The following is a 21,794-nucleotide window of genomic DNA, read 5'->3' on the forward strand; positions in this document are numbered from 1 at the left end:
ATAGGTTTCTTTTGCCAATTAATATTTGAACACTGTACAATGTCTTTAATGCTATACGTATGTTTAAAGCCTGGCACAAAATGTGCAGTAAACAATCATTATAATGAATCATATTTTGACATTTTGTTCTTCGTCGTTTAGTCCAAACATTGTCTTTTCATCCGTGAAGGCGTCCTAACATAATATTTCACAGACATTGTCCCAACAGTTAGGTTTGTGGCATATTACCTGTGCAATACATTGCTGCCAGTGTTGTTAAGCAAATGTGCTGCTAAACATTCACTGTCGCGACATTGCTGAAATTAATCGCTCCTATGGGAAGCGGTGTAATTTCCTGGCTCGTCTCCCGAAGCGGCGCACAATGCGTAACCAACATTGAGGCAGATATGGATTGTAGTGTTGCGACTTGTAATGATGCAGTCTTGGATTTGTAGTGTTGCGACTTGTAATGATGCGCTTTCGAATATTAAATTAATCCCAAAAGCATGCTGCGCCTTTGATGACATTTAATTAAATTGAGTGTGTAGTGCAACAAATGAAAATTATTCACAAAAGCGGGTGGAGAGTGGTGAGGCAACTATACCGCTATTATTATTAAAATTCTATATTTAAGCCTTGAGAGGGGAGGGCAATGTAAGTTTTTTTCCTATGGACCTTCCCTTTAAGCCCCCAAGAGCGAGCATTCTTCACCCCAATCAGCAACACGAGAAGGAAGAGAGAGAGATAGGGCTGTTTACATTTTGAAGTGCATCCTTCAGTTACAGTCGCTGCCAAGTATTGGTTATTGGTTGTTTTGTTTGCGTCATATAATTTAAAATATTTTGGGCTGTGTTTTTTTTTTTTTTTTTTGCTACGCGCGTCAGCAGAAATGATTTGGACGCGGGGGTGAACTTCAGCGTCCTCCTCGCAACGAGCTCCACTTCCACCAAGCTGCAAGTGAACCAGAAGGAACACATTTACATCCTCGGTTTTGACTTAGTTCTTTTTTCCCCCCCTCCCTTACCACATGCTGTTAGCACCGATTGTTACCAGAGCCATGTCCAGGAAGAAGACGTTAAAGAGCAAAGGCACCGCCAGGAGTCCCAAAGGGTCGCCAGGTGTGGGCAGGACAGGAAAAGGTCTGGCTGCAGGTGCCTCGCCGACCTCCGGACTGGTTTACCCCAGTAGACCGTCCATAAGCAGCAGTGGCGAGTTCTACGACATTGCCTTCAAGGTAAGCCTCACCTGAATGTTAAATCCTTCAAATTTAATTTTTTTGCAGAATTATGTATGCCCCAATTAGCTGCCCTCATTAGTCACATAGATGTTGCTGAAAGAGTAAATAGTTTATTTTTGTGTGTTTTTTTTTTTTTTTTTTTTGCATAGCGTTGCATTGAGTACACTGTTTGAATTAGACCTAATAATTGTTCATTTTAAGTTGTCCCACTGTACTGTTCAAACGTCTTCGATCAGAGACTCTACACACTTCACTTTACAATTTGCCATAGAACAGAATTTTCTGCTTAGGCTGAAAGCAAAGGTGATTTTTTTGGGTTTATTTTTATTTTATTTTTTCCAATTTAATTTGTTTTGAGTGTATGCAAATTCCTCATGGGAACCAGTATTCACTTCACACTCAAATACTGCTCTAAGTGTTGCCACGAAACATTAGGTTTGCTTATTTCAAATTAGGCTCCATGGACTATCTGGAAAAATTTGCGTTCAATCAATGTTGCAGTCTAACCTCTTTGTGATACTGAGTACAAAAAAAAAAAATATATAGTTTTTTTTATATTCTTAGGTGATGCTCGTGGGAGATTCAGGCGTTGGAAAGACCTGTTTGTTGGTACGTTTCAAAGATGGAGCCTTTCTAGCTGGTAGCTTCATCTCCACTGTGGGCATTGACTTCAGGGTAAGTGGAAATTGAAGTGTACTTTTCAGTATATGTAGTAGCATTGATAGCATGTAACCATTGTGCTGCCATATAAATAACAAGTCTTGCCATTTGTATTCCACCTGAGACGAGAGATAGACAGCTAACAGAAAAGTATTATCATCTACACAATACCCACAATACATTGTTGGAAATACATAATGTAGTATGTTTTATTAATTACATGATTACCAAAAACAACATTGAAGCCTCTTCACATGCTGTGAAAGCTTTTAAGTAATTCATTCTAAAATGGGCTGTTTTGGTTTGGCTCCGCCCCCTCCTTTTTTTACCTTTTAGGTAATGAAAGAGATGGGAAATCAATGTGGAAATTCTACTTTTTCTATTCATCATCCCTGAAGGATAAAATGTTATTTGAAAATGAATTAAATTGATTGGGTCTGATGAGGACATTTTAACACACGTACCTGACAGCTGGGATATAAATGACAAATTTGCAATAAGAATCATATTGTCTGCATATCTGTTCCCCTCCTATGCCGTCTTCCAAAAATAAACCAAGTAAATGTGATCAGGCAAAAAAAAAAAAAAAAAAAAAGATGAAACGCACTCATGCTAATAAGATTCCACGGGACAAGATCACCAGTGCAGAAGCTTATTTCTCCCCGTCTTGCATGGCCTACCTAATTCCTATGCTGTGGCTCGATTCTCTCAGTTGTAGGTGCGCAGGATTATATTTTTTTCAAGCCCTTAAAAAATTCAGTGATGTACTGGCTGACTGTCTTTGAGGTCAAAGGTCTCTACAATCGTCGCTTCGTTTCCCTTTCTAACAGCTTTAATGACACCTTTGTTGAGTAGGTAACCATGACAACGCGATGAATATGTGGCTATATTATTCAGCAGATTCTGCCTAATTTGGCTGACAGATGGCTCACAGGTTTTTTTTTTTATCAAGCTTCATGGACAGAGGTCATCAGTCGAGAAAGAAACTGGTGACGACACTAGCAGTCAGCGAGCCGTGACTAAAATTAGCTCGTGTTGACAACCTCGGGTTGGTTTGTTGCGAATATTCTCGGCCTAATACCTGCTTTGCTTTACAAACTCTCTCAGTTCATTGCGCTCTGAATTTTGGAATCATTCCAATTTAATCACAGTTGCCAAAGGACGCCAAGCTGCTGTCGCACGACAAAGTTCAAATCCTGATCCGTACTCTTGACGTGGATGGGTTCAGAAAAATATTTTGCATACACCATGGAAGCTTGAAATATAAATACAGGCGTTATTAGCTCTTCCCTTGTTACTGTAGATATAAAATAAAACATGGGGCTGTGCTCACCTGGCCTTCATAGATATGAAAATTGTTTTACTGCTTGAGATTCAATCATGCGAAGGACTGTATGTTTATCCAGACGACCATAAAATAGTCAGTGAGGTCGTGGCACTCAGGTCTTTTCTTTGTATCACGCCAACAAAGAGTTATCATCTCGGTCTTCTTGGAAATAATGGGATTTTGGGTTTGACATAGAATTTTGTATACACATTTGATCATCCTAATAAATAAATTAAATACAAACCTTTCCACCAACATTCAAGCTACTACGGTCATTTCTTCAAAAAAAAATGAAAATGAAGCTATCGATATTTATAGTTATCTGTGCGGGGGTGGTGCTGCAAAAGAAATTCAAAGAATAGTGCTCCAATTTAATGATAACAGTGTGGCATAATCTGCCACACACACAAGTGACGGTGAGAATTTGGATGATAGATGGAATTTTCTCAACAGATTGAATTGAATGCGCCTCAGTAGTTTTTCAGCAAAATATATTCAACACTCTCAGTTTGTCTGGAGTAAACCAACCCCATGGCAGGATAAATCCTCCATTCTGTCTTTTTGCTTTTTCTTAATCCAACTCCCATTGTGTGAAAACCTGATGAGAAAGTTTCAAAGAAACCTCCCAAAACAGTCACATGACCCTAAAACCTTATTTGCCTCAAACTGTGTCAGTCCTGCTGTATTTACCAAACAATATCAACAAAATACTGCAATGTGCTGCAGTAAGCACTGCTCGAGCTTGCCCATCATGGTGGACAACGGCAAGAGAACTGCCAGAGCTTTGGCAGACATCCCGACAGTCCAATAAGATTTATCACGCCAATGGGGAAACGTGTTAGCCGTATTCTTCAGATAATCCTGTCGTAACTCTAGAAATAATTAATGGCTTATAAGGGCACTATGGATTGCATGCTTAATAACACAAACACCCTGCGAACAAACTCAAGTCATTCTATGTATACGATTAATACTACTATAATATATATATATAATAATATTATTTCTAAAAGTAGATTTGGGAATTTTTAAATTATTTTTTTTATGGTCAGCATTTTCTTTTTTAATAAATAAATATTTATCTAATTAATTAAGTAATTAATTAATAAAGGGGTCTTGCGTCGCTATTATTGTACACCCATATTGGTACAATTAAATTTATGACAGATTTGATCGTCGCGCATCACCGGCACACGGTTCATTAAAATAAATCTTCATTTGTCAACAGCTCAAAGTGTTTTATTTTCCAAGCAGATTTAGTGGCACTTAGTTTAGAAAGTCATTTAGTCTTTTACGATCGGCTTCATTCTTGGTGGTGTTGTGACACTTTGCTTCTCAAATAGTGGCTGTTCCTAATCTAATAATAAATACCTTGGCCCAGTTCGCAGCCGGGTGCATCATTCATAAAAAGCCTCTGCTCAAATGTAGGTAGATTCCTCCTTTTACCACATTGAAAAGTATATTATGCTACTTTTAATAAAATGTATCCTGTTGCTAACCAAAACAGGAGCTGACACACTGATTTCAAAAAAAACAAAATGATGAAGTTTGAATCTTTTAAATATAAAAGGCAATTCTAGAGATTTTAATTAAAATCTGAAGGTTTATCATCAGATACCATAACTGCAGCAATATCGTACCTACGAGGGAATAAGTGTTTTGACCTCTTATGTAGGCAAACAAAGAAGCGGGGCAGTCTACTGAAATATTTCACAAAGGCTCAGGTTAAATACTTCAGTGTCTGCATATAAATCGAATATAGAACAGAAACGGAAGCGGTGGTGGAGAAAGGAGAGCAAGGCTGACAATTCCAGGATGAGTTGGATTAGTGCAAGAAGCACAATGAAAGCTGGTCGCAGCCAACCGGGGAAGCGCAGGAAGTTGCTAAGTGGTAAAAGGGCACTTGGTCATTGCGATTATGGATTTTTGTTTTGGGACCAGATAAAAAAGGATTCTGCTCCTTATCAGAATCACTGACCCAGCGCATGAACGTGGGCGATCAGAATTCGATTTTCTTTTAAGCCTGTGGAGGAGCCACACTCTTCGTAGTTAGACAGCCAGACTAAGTGGGTAGTGATGTTATCGAGTGTCAGTTGAACCCAAGGCCAAAAAAAAAGACTTTCCTTTATTATTTATTTTTATCTGAGCCATCTGTCTTTATCAAACAGTCTGTATTGTATTGTATATTTTTCAGTTTTGAATACATGGATTAATACAAAATTAGTGGGGGGAAAATTATGAAACAAAATCATTGTCGTTAATAAATATTCAGTCTGAAGTTTGAAAATTAACAAGTGCCAAAAAAAAAATATAAGAAAGTAAAAACCCTGCCATAGCCGCAGGTGTCTAAAAATTCAAAGCCATTATATAAAATTCATACCTTTTACTTTGATTTATAATCTAATCTTTTTTTTTTATGTGCAATTTTACAACGTACCGTTCAGGCTGTACCTGTACATAAAATGCCCCGCCCCCAAAAAAGCAATTCTCCTTAATGTTTATTGCTAACTCTGGTCATTATCTCATCGGCTTCCTTTCCTTCCAAACTATTTCTATCATGATCCTTTTAAAAATAAAAAAACAGCACCTACAGCAACAAGCACAATTTCAGTCAGAGACCTCCCAAAGGACTTCATCATAAGTTATCACCAGCAGAAACCCCCCAAGCCCAAATCAGTCAGATCCCAAAATCTACTCCAGAACAGAGAATCGTGCATACAATAAACATTCCTTCGCACATCAAAATGCAAAATGTGCCCCAGAAGAAGTTTCCTAAATCTTCACTCTAGGAAGTGAATTTTAAACCAGCAAGATTATTACACTGTGTTGTAAAAGATTCTCTCTGTGTCCCATTGAATAGTCCCGATGCATATTCACCGGTATCACTAAGCCTCATTGGACAGGAATGAGGGTAGCCCTTTTATTGTTTCAAGGCCAGTGCTGCCTAGCTATCCATTCTGTTTAACTACTTCATCACTCTGCAAATTGTTTTCCCAAACACACTTTGCTTTGTGTTTGTCAATGCAAAAGCACGCGTTGTGTGTGCAGACAAAATAACAATGCAGAGGAATTTAGTTTAGTATTCCTATTTTTTCTTTCATATGCTTTCATACACGAGCAGAAAAAATTAAAGCTGTCTAAGGAACATCTTTAACAATACTTTTTTTATTTCTGTACATACTGACCTGTAATTATTTGTAAACAAATGTCTTCATATATTAAAGGAAACAAATCACAGGTAATTGTTCTAACTAGCCAGAGAAGATTAACAAACAACATGAATGCATGTTTTATGTCAGGTAATTAAAAAGACAACAAAAGGAGTGTGCCTTTGTTTTAGGTTTTAGTGATTATAAAATGGGCCTTTGGATGCATCCCCTGCTAAATGCAGATAGGGGTGTTTTCTGCTGCGCATCTGTTTTCAGGAGCATTTTAATGTGAATTGCAATATTATGCTGCTTTTATTTGTGTCTGAAAATTTGGATGTACAAAATTTTTCCGTGGGTGTGTTACAGAATAAGGTGATGAGCATTGATGCCGTCAAGGTCAAACTGCAGGTGAGATAAAAACTCCAATCTTCTTTTAAATAAAGATAAATCCACTGCTTTGGTGCTTTCATTTTTTGGGGGGGTAAATAAAACTTTCATAACTTAAAAATTAAAATGTTGCTTTTACAACCGCTAGGAAAAAAAATAAATACATAAAATATTTAAGGAAAAATTAATTCGAAATAAATAAAAAAAATAAAATTTAAAAAATGAATAAATAAATGAAGTTACATACATTATAGTAAGCCTAATGCTTTTCTTTTGTAGATTTGGGACACTGCTGGTCAGGAGCGATTCCGGAGTGTTACACATGCATACTACCGTGACGCTCATGGTAAGACTCCCGTTTTTTTGTTTGTTTGTAGTTGTTCGATCTCAATAGTACGATTAAGTTTTGAGCTATACATTTGATGTAATATGTGTGCGTGGGCCGGCCGGGCCTGTTGTCCATTGTTAAAACGGATCTGTCAGTTCTGTACAGCAATTTGCTCGCAGATGTTTAACAAGGCAGCAGGGGAGCCTCCGAACCGCTCTTTCGAATTGTCAGTCTGTTCCTGACTTTTCAACAAAAGTTCGTTCTTTCTGACAGGCATTACAGGGTAAGAGTTTGCAACCCAATCATGCCACGCCACTAAACCATCAATTCTTGGGAGATAAGTGGACTTTAGAGAAATCTCCGCCTTATCGCTGTTTTCTATTAAGGTTAAAGACCACTGAGCATGTCAGGTACATCCACGGGTGGAGCTAAAGAGGGGGGGGGGGGAGCCGCGGGGGCAAAGGTCACCTAATTGACTTTTGGTATTTTCTGAATTTCCCAGGAATTGGATTCCACATTTCCACCTATCCCCCCTAGAGAACACTTTATGAATTTCAATTAGGCAGCTATAAAAGACCTGTTTGACTGATTTAGCTCTTTCCTCTGCATTGTGGAAATGTCAAGATTTAAGGAGCATTCGGCTTCAGTGGTTCCATTGTATTAGGCCGAACCTATAAATATTCAAAATATTCGGTGGTGCTCGGACAGAGACCGTATTGTTTCAGAGTGTGCCACATTATTACAATACTAAATCGGTTTGGTTTGTTCAATTCATAATTTAACCACGTAAACAACCCTACGCAATAAGATGCCTTGTTGCTGTGAGCTCAGTGCACTTTGCCAGGCTCATTTCATGCAAGGGATGTCGCCAAGTGCAAGAGGTCCAGCTGTGTCCGGAACAGAACTGCATCTTCTCAGTGGAGCTGGCATTCTTCCATTTCCACAGCATGAAGCAAAATCACTGTGGTTGCAAAAAAAAGATGGAACACATACTCAATGGGGGAGTCAAATAATTTGTTGGTGAGAAAGACTTTCTAGGTAAGAACAAATTAGGTCCATTTTATGACAATTTCCTGCCAACAGGTTCCACATCTGTAACAATTTCTTATTTAAATTACTTTCAATTAATTCTTTGCAGCAACTCGCCTGACAACTTCATTTTATTACAAACTATTACTTTGAAAAATGGATCACTCCAGTGTATTTAAGGCCCAAGTCAACTGGTAAAAAATCACAGTTTACTTTCATGTGAAAAAGACAGACCAAGGTCAGCCCGTAATTATTGCTGAAGATGATCATGTCAGAAATGATGTATAGCAACTGTCGTTTATAGATCGCGGCCTTGTATCCATTGCTGATCTACTCAGATACTCAGCAACAGATTGCGCAATTTAATCAACATACTGGGACTGTACGTGAATGCCAAGCAAATATCTGCTGCAACACAATAGTGAATGAAGACGGAGCGAAAGATTTAATATGCACTAATGTATTCCTCCAGTCTTCCAAATTGTGCAAGTTATGACTTGCCAAAGGAGACTTGCTTGAAAAGTCTGACTGATTTCCCGAAGATCTATTTTTTCTTGTGACTTTTAGAGATTTCACCACAGGAATGAACCTGAATGTGGGGAGAGTTGCCACCTTAAATTATTATTTTTTTAATTTTCAAAAGTACTAGTTGTTAGAGATTTGCTCACTCCACCTTATTTTGCAAGAACCACACGGGAGACAAGCAAGTCCTTTTAGACACCTGCAGGTGGAGAGTTCACTCGCTCAAGGAATGAAGTCTGAAACTCTCCCAACTGCAAGGACATATTCATTAAGAGAAAGAGTGGGGGCAAGAGTAGACTGAATAGGAAGCCCTTGTCCTCTAGTCTAAACATCTCAGGGGATGTTTTACGACCTTGTGATGAGGAGGACAAGGTAAGGTATTTATTACCTGTTGCATTCCAACATAATCCTATGATAAAGATAACCTGGAAAACCCTAACACTAGTGGTATCAATACTTGGTATCGACGTTTCCTCAACAATCGAGTAGTAATAACAGTCTAAAAGAAATGATAATGTTGGATGGGTGTTGAGTGATTTTTAGATTTACTGCACTTGCGTCATAAAATATGCTTTTTTTTTGTCTTTTCAGCTCTCCTTCTGCTCTATGATGTCACTAACAAAGCATCGTTTGATAACATTCGGGTAAGAAAAGCATCTGTCTCATTTCCATTCCACTCGTGTTCTCTCCATTCTTTCCAACATTAGTTATATATTCTATACACATAGTTGATGTAATATCACTCTTTTGAATTACAATATCAATGTGAACCAATTTTCTGACCTTCCATGTTTGATTTACACCACACAAGGGAATATGTTACAAATATGCAAAAAAAAAAAAAAACTTTTAGTAGTATGGTAATGATGATGCATGGAAATTAGAGCTACTTTCCCCCTAAATGGACTCTTTGTAGTTGGAATGCAATTGTCCCTCTCCTGCCCCATTTGCCTCATCCATTCTGGGTGAATTACTGTCCCTTTAATTAACACACAACAGAGTTAAATCTAGCAGTGCCATCAATGCTAATAAGGATCTAGCAAGCCTGGTACGCTTACAATCACATCTGGAGTTGTTTGTGTGGCGTGCACGTTATTAGATGCCGAGCTGTCTCAATACACTCATAATATTCTCAATTAAAAAAAAAACATCAGCGCAACCTTTTTTTTTTTTTATATATATCTTTAGTTGCAAATCACTGGCGGAGCTAGAGGGTGGCCCATAAGGGCACTGCTCCCCCCAAAAAAAAGTATGCCAGGCTAGATACCGTATTTATTCTAATTATTGCCCAGGGCGATAATTAGAGAAGGTTTATGTCCAACGGGGGGGTGGGCGATTAATAGAGGAAACTTTTTGTCCGATCGCCAAGGGGCACTGAAATGGGCGATAATATGTATACTTTCCTTATGTAGTATGCAATACCTGCATCTCACTGGTATTCTTAACACTAGAACAGCGGCTGTTTTGATCTACCTCTAACAGCGGGGTGCGTCAATTGACGCTCCATTGATGCGACACGTTACCGTCGCACATCACGTTTCGCACGTCATGTTATCGCGATCGTTGTGTTCGAGCGCACGCCCCGATAACATAATTGTGTGAGGATATTGTAGCAGAGTGACGAGTGTAATTCTAACGTTTATGGAGAAAAACAATTTAAAAGGGACATTCAACGTGCTGTCAAATCAGTCATATTTAAACTTGCGCAATGACGTCGGCATGCAGTCGCGGAGGAAAACGTAAGTTTTGGGGGGAATTTTTAGCAGCATGGGGGATAATTAGAGGTATCAATGTTTTTTATTTATGTCATCGCTAACACACACTGGGCGATTACTAGAATATGGGCGATAATTAGAATAAATACGGTAATTGACTTTTGGGTAGTTTTTTTATTAATCCAGATATTTTTTTTTGCAAGGGACTTAAAGTGAATCTTTATCAGTGTTCTGAATAAAAGCTAGTGAAATAAAGTTCTGTTATTCATGTAAATACTCCTCGTAGGGTTTGGTCCATAATTGCAGGCTGCTATTGCGTACCCCCTCTCCCACTGTCTAAATCCATTAGCAACCAGGTCTCGGGGCGAAGGCTGCTGAGTATTTAGAGGGAAATAGACAATCAGTATTCAGTGATTTTTCTAACTCAACAGCCCTTATTCTCATTGCTCACTGAAGTGGGCTGCTTTTATACAGCAGCTTTTTTTTTTTGCTAGCAAAGCTATTACATAAATTATGTTGAAGATTTAACAACCTACTTGAACCTAACAAGGTTACGCGCTTACAGAAACCATGTATTGTAATTAAGTTTCAAAACGGCTCTCTAAATCCTGAAATTCAGGTGTTCCACTCTGACTTGATTTGGAATCGTGACATTTTGTATTTCTTCAGTGACATAGAAATAGAGATATAATATAATACGCCAGGAATTTCGCTTTACAGTTGATTTACTATGGCTCTTACTACACTGTAATATACAACATGGCAATGTGCCTTCCTCTTCGAGACTCCAAAAGTAATTTGGCGTCACCGTTGTAACGACAGCCTCATTCATTCCTTAAAGATAAAAAGACTGAGGATGAAGTATACGATTATACACATTTTTACACATTTTTTGGATTGGACCATGATTAAAATGAAACAGCATACTAATGATGGTTACATTTAATAATAGCTCTCCAATATACTATAATCATTCGATACGAGTCTTCACCGCATTTGGTATTGAGCTCCTTATCAGCGGCGCACAGCTGGTCCATGTGACGCGATACGTATACGGTGATCGTCAAAGGCCACAGGTTTACACCTAGACGCACCTTTTTGTTTTATCGTCCACTGTATGGAGGCTTTGTTATTCAAAAACAGTCAACCTAATTCAGACTTGAGGTATTTTTAGCTTAAATTGCCAGGTGATGTTTTGCTCTTCAAGGTCGTTGCAAAAAATCCCATCAAGCTCTCTGCGTGTCTATAAAATGTTATTTCCCAAAGTAGATTTGTTGAGTCGCTCCATCTACTGTACATTTCAAGCTGAGTGAATTTTTTGTTTTCTCATTACTTTTTTTCCTCCATCCCACTTGTTCGTTGTTTTTTTTTTTTTTATCTCTGTTGAGCACAACACTTTCGTCAGCCTCTCCCTGGATTTCGATCTTTATATTTTTTTTCTCCCTGTCTTGTAAATATTTAACACCCAAAAAAAGGAAAAATTTTTTTTCGACCCCTCATATAATACAATAAACTAAATGTCATTTTCCACAGACACAAATGACTACGCTTGGTTTTGAAAGCAAATCAACTTTATATGCAAGAGCAACTTTGCTCCTCAAAAATTTGCATATCAGACAAAAACAACAAGGGGGAGGCTATATTTAGAAATGACTGTTCTGTTTGTGTGAAGCGTACGGTTGGGGTCTCAGCATTTCTTGCTGATAACTGCCATCCCACCATTCCCCTGCCTGCAGCATTGCTTCCAGACTGCACAGCAGTTTTGTCCCCAAGAGACCCTGCCCCCTCCCCCTTGCTCATCTCAGTGGGCCCAAACCCAGATTTATAAACCTGAATCCTTTCAAACTTTTTCCCACTACATAGCATAAATTCAAATTAGTTCAGGTAATAATAGACAGTTTGAACTTTTGGGGATTTCTTTTTTTTTTTATGTCAACAAATGCAGAATTGCTTTAACCTTTCCAGTTGTTTGTACATTTGTGATTAGTCATCACTTTTCAAGTGCATAGCATTTATTTTAGCATACAAGCTGCAATGTTTTTCAGTCTCTTGTGTTTTAGCTTTTGGCTTTATCACACTGTAAATAATTTCCTCATGCTCACTTTTACGAGCAGCACACAGTTGGTGCTGCCATGAATGAGAAATGAGTTGTGCTATTTTTCTTGCCAGAGGACTTTTTTCGGGAACAGCCGGTGGCTTTTTATACGGCTGAGGGTTCGCCATCTCTTCGCTATATGCTTCACAGAAAACGTCGTCCGGTTTGGCGGAGCGGAGCTGCACGTGGCGGAGCTCCTCGAGACTAATTGCAGGCATTGACTTGAGGAAGGCTAAGGAGTCCGAGTGATGGCGACGGAATGGTTTGCCTTTGAAGGTGGGATTTTGTTTGGGATCAAGTGGAGATGTGTCGGACAGAAGAAAACCCGGATCGGGAACGGTGACGGGAATCGACGTCTGCAGAGACAACCTTTTTGTGTCAGCCCGTTTGGAGGAGGTGCTTGATTTGGTGCGTAACTTCCAACCAAGCGGGTCATGCCCCGTAATGACAGATGTCTGGACAGAAGAACAAGAAGAAGTTGGGGACGTCGATGAATGAGTAATGGAGCCTATCCCGGTAATGGGACTGGAGTAGCGTTGTCTCGGATGACAAGATGGAATCTGATGGGATCGAAGGGACACCCCCCGTTGAGGTGGTTGTGGTTCCCTGGTGTTTTTCTTGACAGTAATGACAGGGGAGCTGTTGCTATGGCAACAATCGGTGGACCAGCGGCGTTGGTGGGAGCAGGAGGTCAGACTGGTGCTAGAAGTTCTGCAGCATGATTGTTTACCTTCTTGTTTGTTGGTTCTGACCTGCCCAAGTCTCTCTTTGCGCACTCTAAGCTGTGTGGGACCCGCCTGGTGATTTTCACCCATGCGAGGGTAGAGGTAACTGGACTTGTCCGTGTCATTATTAGCAGAGGAGCTTTTACTCATCGTTTTTTGGAGAGTTCAACGTTAAAGTTCACTCGCCCCACGCACCACCTTTTGAAGGAGAAAGTGATAAGGGAAGTTTGAAAAGAGGAACGAGTTGAGTCATGTTACACAATTTATATCCTTTTCACAACAAACATTTGTAAACCAGAAGCTGCAATATGAATTTAAATTATTTCAAACTTTAAAAACCTGACTAGAGCAAGTTTCATATCAAAATAGATATAATACAATATAATATAATATAATATAATATAATATAATATAATATAATATAATATAATATAATATAATATAATATAAAAACTAAAAACAATTAAAATAAAATAAAAATATTAATGAAAATGAACAAATTCTACAAAGTAAGAATCGTCTCTAAAATCACATCTGTGCGATATAAATGGCATATATTCCGTTGAGTTGAAGCCAGCTGCACAGCAAGGGAACTGAGCCAAATGCAAGTCGACAATCCTGAACAAATTACAACTGGCAGATGATCCTTGCAACCAGCAAAATGAAAATCCACTATACACGATCTTGTTGTCACGTAATGTGATATCATTTATCCCCAAAACACATTCCCATTCATGTTACATTGATTTCCATGAAGACAAATACCATTTACCTGCAATCTTGCGTTGAGCTGACCTCAGATAAAAATGTTCTTATTGTCTTCTAGGTATTTGTAAAAGCACCCCACCCAGAGACCAAGTCCAACCCTAACCGCAACTTCCTCAAATTGTCAAAGCAAGCACACACAAATTTGGAGACATTAAATAGAAGTCCAACACGAAGAACTTTATTTTAAATTATGCTTGAGTGTGTTTTGAATTCCAGGTAGCGTTCAAATAAAAAATAAGGAAGTCCAGTGATTGAATTTCCTTGTCTGTCTGCCATCTTCATTTCCAGATGGCTAAAATCAATGAAAAGAAGTCTGGCCTAGTTCATTGGGATGCTTATCACTGTGGAAGCAAATATCACAAGGGGATGGGCGCCATTTGGAAATCACTTTATGTCTTAGTTATATAGATTGAGTGTTACACTTGAAGTTTTCAAGCTCATTTAAATTTTGGTCAGTTGTTACGTAAAGGCAACACGAAATGTCGACTGCTATCGAATAGCTTCATTTTAGCTAACAACCTACTCCGGCAACCTGACACAAAGTATGTTTTCATTTGAAATGCAACACTAATGACCATGCAAATTACAATCTGCCGTTATCAAACGCTATCAGGTGACTGTTGTTGCAAACACCATCTATAATTGGATCGCTATCTGGCCTCAAAGCTTCTTAGATTTTTGTCAAGCGACTAAAAATAATTTTGACGCTTCTTCTTTTCCTTGTAGATGAAAATAAAACTTCTTTTGACCTTGACAGCAGTCACAGTCCATCACATGTTGGTTTTGAAGCTTGATCGCGTCCTATTTTCGAAGCCGTGTTCCTTTTGCTGCTTGCTTGTAATCCACCCACTCGCTACCTTTTTCTCCACCATTTGAGTAATTGGCAGGTTGTTGACAGTCAAGGCCGCAAGGTGCTACGATCTCTATGTAATGAAGGAACGTAAACCCGAGCGAGATAGAACGAGGCTTAGGGTAAACTCGCGGCTGAAGTGCTTCATTTAAATACAGTTGCCTCTCATGCACAATAAATGTTGGCAGTTACCTTCCAGTAATTGTCGCTATTTTTCTCTCTCTATACTTGTGCAATAGCTCTGATTGACTTCCCTGCTTCTCTCAGCTCCAAAATAATTTGCTTTTCTCTCATCTTCATGTTTTCTTAGCAACAAATGCAACCCAAAGAGACAAAAACAAAACAATATTATTCATATAAAACATTTATAATAGACACAATAGTCAAAGAACCCACTGCTCAATGGACTCGGAGGTTGTTTCTTTTCTTCTCGGCACAAAAACTTTATTTCCCCTCAGCCAACAGAGGCGGCTTGACACAACCTTGAACCACTCCGATGCGTTTTCATTCGAGCTCAACACATTTCCTTCCTGCGGAAATTTTGTATCTGAGGGACATTCTAAAAGCTTTCAACCTTATACAGTTGCCCTGTGAAAAATAAATCCATTAATCCTACAAGGTTTATTATGTACTCGCAATACTAACGCACATTCATTTTGCAGGCCCATCAGAAAAATAAAAAAATAAAACATTTAAAAATTAAAAAAATATAAATAGATAAATAAATAAAATGTTTGTAATAAATAAATAAATATTACAAGGTTTTTGACTTGTGTTTTTGACAAACTGGTGAGAGTCTGATTGGATTTCGATGTAATTGGGTGTCTCCTCAGAGAACACAGAGTGACAGTAATTACCCAAACAGATTATGCCTATAATCATCTGGGCTAATTAGGGGAAAATGGAAGTAGGGCAGCTACTTTGCTGTAAATAACAATGCGTTAGTAATTCTATTTTTAATAATAACACACATTATATAAGCTCATGTCATTATTTTTATCTTTGCCTTTGTTCTTGCTTGACGCCAATGTGTTTCATGCTCGTCACTAACCGCTCTTCTGCCAAGGCCGGCCATCTCTAAAACCACCCACGTGGAAATGTTGATGGATCGGATAAAAGCAAAAAGAGGCATAATAATAAGAAGAAAACTTCCAAACAATCTGCAATTTTCTTTCACCACTTGTGTTTATCATCAATCATCATCATCATCCCTCTCCTCAGAATTTCCCTTTCACATCAACATTTTTTTTTTTTGCAGGCATGGTTGACAGAGATCCACGAGTTCACTCAGCAGGACGTAGTCATCATGCTGCTAGGCAACAAGGTAAGACCTTGTCAACACTGTAGAAAGATGTCTTGATAGATGACGGAGTGAGCGACGAGGGTACATCATTGATTTATGAAAGGACTTCTTATATTTTGTGAACCAGATTTACACTTCCTACTTCAATTTGCTCACAGCTTTAGAATCTCCAGTTGGCCTAAAATGCTAAATTTGAGTACTTATACATCTCTCTAACTCCATTCATATGATAATACCAATAACTCAACACGACTGTGTAGTGTAAAAGGAGCTGCTTGTATCAGCCAGCTAAGAGTTATCACCCGAGACAGCAGTTCTCGCTTCTATAAAGCATCCCAGCCCACTTCCCCCCCCCCCTCCCTCTTATTTACAACTCATTCATGCTAAACAAGATGTACACTATCTGCCCAGAAGAAGGCAAGTAAGGAGAAAGTCAAATGGACTATATGGGAAGACAGACAGTCTTTGGAAGGTGGTTGCCACCAAGCAACAGTTGCTCATTTTGTTTGGCTTGGCATGCTGGAGGGCCAAAACATTACTGAGGCTATAAAAACAAAGACATTTGCACTGGCTTGTAGAAAGATGCAGATTTCAAGGTTAAACCCTGCAAACTGTTTGTCTTGAAGAAAAAAAAAATCCAGGTTATGTAACACTGTGCTATTTATTTAATGTTGTTGACTTCCATGCTGTCACTATCAAATCTTGTCATTGTGGTTGTTTACCTACATTTTGGCATCTGCGTGTTTGTTATTTTTGGCATTCAGCAAATATAAACACTATAATGTTTTATAGGCCGACTCTAACCATAACAGGGTGGTGAAACGAGAAGAGGGAGAAAAACTGGCAAAGGTAATTATATTATTATGTTTTAATATGCACACATTGTCATTATAACTTTTTTTTGCCGACATCAGATTTTCGCAGGGAATCACTCTCCATAGTCCAATCAGATTCTGTTATTATAATATGCGTCTTGCACTTAATCCGTCCATATAGATAATAAAATGCCTCCCATATACCAGCGCATGTATTTAGTATTTATTCATGGATGCTCATTTCTGTTATTGTTTGCATGGATGATTGGGGAAGGTTTGCTGACGTAATTTTCCAGGCCGTTTCACTCCGATAAGCTTGGAGAGGTGTACAAGAGTAAACATGAACGTAGGTGGGAGGGGAGGGTGGGTTGTTGCGCAAGAGCATCATCTGTCAGTAGATATACAAAACTATTGTCATGATGGAACACACATAGCTTGAATATATGGTGGTGTCGCCACAGGAATTTTTTATTTTTGTTTATGATTTATTTATTTACTTTTTCCCCATGCAGGAGTTTGGTGTACCCTTTATGGAGACAAGCGCCAGGTCCGGACTGAATGTGGAACTGGCCTTCACTGCTGTGGCCAAGTGAGTCACACACACAACCCCACAAAGTTGTAAGGATATTGGTGTAGAAGTTCCCAAAATAGTTTTTATTAGATAACATTCAATCCATGATTAGATCCAAATCTGTATTTTAATGGACTTTCAAACCCGAGTGGATTAGTACCGTATTTTCCGGACTATAAGTCGCTCCGGAGTATAAGTCGCACCAGCCATAAAATGCCCCAAAAAGTGAAAAAAAACATATATAAGTCGCTCCGGAGTATAAGTCGCATTTTGGGGGCAATTTATTCGACAAAATCCCACACCAAAAACAGTCATGAACGAGCAACAACAGGCTAAACGATAGCAACAACAGGCTAAACGATAGGTATGCTAACGTGACAAACACAAACAAAGAGCTGAGAACGGGCCAGACATAACATATAGAGTGATTAAGGACAACTATTACATGAATAACATGTTTATAAAACCATCAGTGTCACTCCAATTCATTAAATAGCAACAACAGGCTAAACGATAGGTATGCTAACGTGACAAACTCAAACAAAGAGCTGAGAACGGGCCTGACGTAACATATAGAGTGATTAAGGACAACTATTACATGAATAACATGTTTATAAAACCATCGGTGTCACTCCAATTCATTAAATAGCAACAACAGGCTAAACGATAGGTATGCTAACGTGACAAACTCAAACAAAGAGCTGAGAACGGGCCTGACGTAACATATAGAGTGATTAAGGACAACTATTACATGAATAACATGTTTATAAAACCATCGGTGTCACTCCAATTCATTAAATAGCAACAACAGGCGAAACGATAGGTATGCTAACGTGACAAACACAAACAAAGAGCTGGGAACGGGCCTAACGTAACATATAGAGTGATTAAGGACAACTATTACATGAATAACATGTTTATAAAACCATCGGTGTCACTCCATGTCACGGTATGGTGGAGCAAGGAGCAGGACGACCAAGTGCAGCTTGGACCAGGGTTTATTGAGGCAACTCAAAAGGCAAACCGACATGACTTAACAAACAATAACTTGACTGACTGACCGGGACGTGAAACAAGAAGACAGCAGGACATGACGGCATTAAGACAGTAACCAAAACCAATGATCCGACAGGGAGAGAGGGGCAGACAGGACTTTTATACACGACAGGTAACGAGAGGCAGGTGGGAACAATCACACTGATCATGGGCACACAGGAGGGGAGGGGCGAGCACACAGACAGAAACCAAGACAACAGACACATAATGGAGCAGTTGGGGACGAGACGTGACACTCCAATTCATTAAATAGCAGCAACAGGCTAAACGATAGGTATGCTAACGTGACAAACACAAACAAAGAGCTGAGAACGGGCCTGACGTAACATATAGAGTGATTAAGGACAACTATTACATGAATAACTTGTTTATAAAACCATCGGTGTCACTCCAATTCATTAAATCCATCGATCGTTCTTTGTCAACAATGGGTGCGCGCGGCTGAGGGCGCTTGCACTTCAAAATATTCCACAGGCTCATATAACGATAGATAAACTATATTTCAAATAACTATAATATAATATTATCAAACCATCCGTGCACTTTAAATCCATTAAGTCCATCGATCAAATTCCTCGTCCTTTGTCAACATCGCCGCGCGTGCGCCCTGACGTCAGCCTCGTCTTTATTCCACAGATCTAGTATATAACTGTATTGTAGCGTTAACAAAGTACAAGGATAGACGTGGGTTTGGTAAACGGCTCTTTATTAAACAAAACAAACTTCCAAGCGTGTGGCGGCGTGGACTTCCAGACACGAGAGCTCCATGGCATAGGACCGGGCGTGCGTAATGGCCATGCCCGAACCCCATGCACCGTTCGCGGACAGCCACTCGGCCGAGCGCCGGCCCCCGACTCAGTAGAGTAGGACCGACCGGGCGTGCGTAAAAGCCATAATAGTTTTTCAAACGTTCTATGTCACTCCAAATCCTTAATTCCTCCAAACTCTTTGTCCTCCGTGTCACTTAGAAATGATCACCGCTAATGATGCCGGTGTTGTCCTTACGTGGATACGTTTGTCCATTATGTAAACAACCGCCGCGCCGCGCCGTGCTACTGACGTCACTTGAAATAGTAATCCATTGGTACATCACGGTTCTCCAAACTTTCTTTCTGCTGCTCGATTACTGTTTTCAGCTGCATATTTTACAACTTGAAGTTTGTAACCTGCAAAATATGAGTTTCTTTTTGGTGCCATTTTTCTTAAGCACACCCAGTTGATGAGTCACGGCCAACGGTGAAATTTAGAGCGCCCTCATCCAGTTTCGTCTGAAAATATAATTTTTTTTGGTTGTTTTATCAAAGTCAAAGTCTGCTTTATCGTTGATTTTTTTTTTATATACTAAGACACAAAGAGATTGAAATTACGTTTCCACTATCCCTTGGTGAGATAGTACACATATGCATACAAGCAACACAAAAAAAACCCAAGAAGGCACAAACAATGAATAAATAAGAGTGTTGAATAAATGATAAATAAACAAATAATAATAATAAATATAATAGGAGCAAAAATGGAGCAACAGCAGTACATACAGCAGACAGTGGACTTGGATATGGTGCTTTAAAGTGTTAATTGCTTTATTTGATGTTTTCTCTATTTTTTATGTTTTGAATATGTTCAAGATAAAGATATAAAAGCATGTGAAGTGATCAACCATACTAAAAATAACATGGGAAGTGGTCAACTATACTTGTAAGTGATGTCTTAATGATCAAGTAAAAATTTGTGAAAAAAAAACATATATAAGTCGCTCCTGAGTATAAGTCGCCCCCCCACCCAAACTATGAAAAAAAAAACGCGACTTATAGTCCGGAAATTACGGTAGTCTGTCTCAGTAACCTTCTTGAGCCCCTTAAGTAGTATTTTTTCCTGACTCTTGTTGAACATCCATTTTCTTTACTGCTTGTCCTGTTTTGGGTTGCAAGTAGCTAGGTTCTATTCCATTTGTCTTTGGGTAGGTTCCCGCCTAGACTGTGCCGCCAGATGATTACAAAGCACATATGGAGGCCATGATTCTCCACACTCATACTGTTTGTATGTGTGTTGTGATTGACTATCCTTGCAGGGGTGTAGAAAGTGGATGGATGGGTGATTTAAAACACACCTGTTGGGCAAAATAGAAAGATGACAAAATACCTGTCTTCCCTGGGAGTCTTTCATCCATTCACCTTTTCATTTTGTCAAATTATAAGGTCATATCTTGAAAGAAATGGACACAGTTACTCGCCTGCAATCGCACAAAGTCAGCCGGGATGGGCTTAAGCATAATAATGAAAACGGTTGCTATAGAGAATGATTTCATGGGAGCCTTCTGTGTCTCTCGCTTTGTTAGAGAGCTAAAGCACAGGACCATGAAGGAACCCGATGAGCCAAAGTTTCAGTTGCAGGAGTACGTCAGCAAAGAAATGAGGACTGCCAGCTGCTGCCGCTCGTAGATCGTGTGTACGTGTGTTTGTGTGCATGTGTGTGTGTAAATGTAAGTGCCAGATGTACCCGCCCATAAAGTCTGTGCACCAGATAAGTTTATTTATTGTCTTAAATTTAATGGTCCCCTGCAACTGTGAATGTAAAACTGAGCTTACATGTATACGCAAACATGCATGCACACACACACACACACACACACACACAGACACACACACACACACACACACACACATACAGCTCACTTACACGTTTCTATTGTCTGTGTTAGTCCTCCCCTCACAGCATCATGAATGTGTCCCGTGCTGTGCTGTGCACATTTTCAATATTTATGTGAATTGAAATTTGTAAGTCTTGTTGAAATAGAAATGTAAAGTAGATAAATTGAATATTCATTATGGTAATCACGAGAGGGACTAGAAACTCTGAAGAACACTTTGTACAGATGTTTCATTGTACCTCATATGAGCTTTGTTTTGTAATAACTGTTTGATTCGTATTTTATCAGCAGATAATGTCCATCCTGCAAATGTGATGAGTTACACTACATTATATATACAGTTTAAATGTGATGATATTTTAAATTAAACAAATGTACAGTAAAATACTCATCTGTTTAAGTTCTAATAACCATACTGTAACTGAATTGAAATGGTATTTACATTAAAGAAAGAGCAATGATAAAAAGGAAATGGACATGTTCATTTTACTCTGGGTTACATACCAGTGAATTGGGGCACTGTCTTCTTGTGGCGGCTTGGCGTCATTACATGACCGCTTCATAAACTATAAAGCCTGTATGTTTAATATCGTACGACGTACGTATTTATTTAATTCTGCTTATGTGGTGA

At 39.0% G+C, this 21,794-nt stretch overlaps 2 protein-coding genes across 3 annotated transcripts; one reads left to right on the forward strand and one right to left on the reverse strand.

The window, feature by feature from the left end:
- Positions 1–89: 89 nt before the first annotated feature.
- Positions 90–21,635, forward strand: rab26 (RAB26, member RAS oncogene family). Of its 2 annotated transcripts, XM_088360305.1 has the most exons (10): positions 90–212; positions 1,017–1,213; positions 1,781–1,891; positions 6,719–6,760; positions 7,019–7,085; positions 9,210–9,262; positions 16,030–16,095; positions 16,867–16,923; positions 17,402–17,478; positions 20,852–21,635. In XM_088360305.1, exons 2-10 carry the CDS (start codon positions 1,037–1,039, stop codon positions 20,952–20,954), a joined length of 753 nt encoding a protein of 250 aa, XP_088216431.1. In that variant the 5' UTR covers positions 90–212; positions 1,017–1,036; the 3' UTR covers positions 20,955–21,635. The 2 variants fall into 2 exon arrangements, with proteins under 2 accessions (XP_088216431.1, XP_088216430.1); XM_088360304.1 differs by lacking the exon at positions 90–212 and having other exon boundaries at positions 251–1,213.
- LOC148382232 (uncharacterized) lies at positions 11,893–14,003 on the reverse strand. Its single transcript, XM_088360154.1, has 2 exons — positions 13,926–14,003; positions 11,893–13,351 (listed from the first exon to the last, which is right to left on the reverse strand). Exon 2 carries the CDS (start codon positions 13,301–13,303, stop codon positions 12,317–12,319), a length of 987 nt encoding a protein of 328 aa, XP_088216280.1. The 5' UTR covers positions 13,304–13,351; positions 13,926–14,003; the 3' UTR covers positions 11,893–12,316.
- Positions 21,636–21,794: the final 159 nt, after the last annotated feature.

The sequence above is a fragment of the Syngnathus floridae genome, chromosome 18 (genome assembly GCF_059516105.1).
Source record: "Syngnathus floridae isolate MCC-2025c chromosome 18, RoL_Sflo_1.0, whole genome shotgun sequence".
Lineage (NCBI taxonomy): Eukaryota > Metazoa > Chordata > Actinopteri > Syngnathiformes > Syngnathidae > Syngnathus > Syngnathus floridae.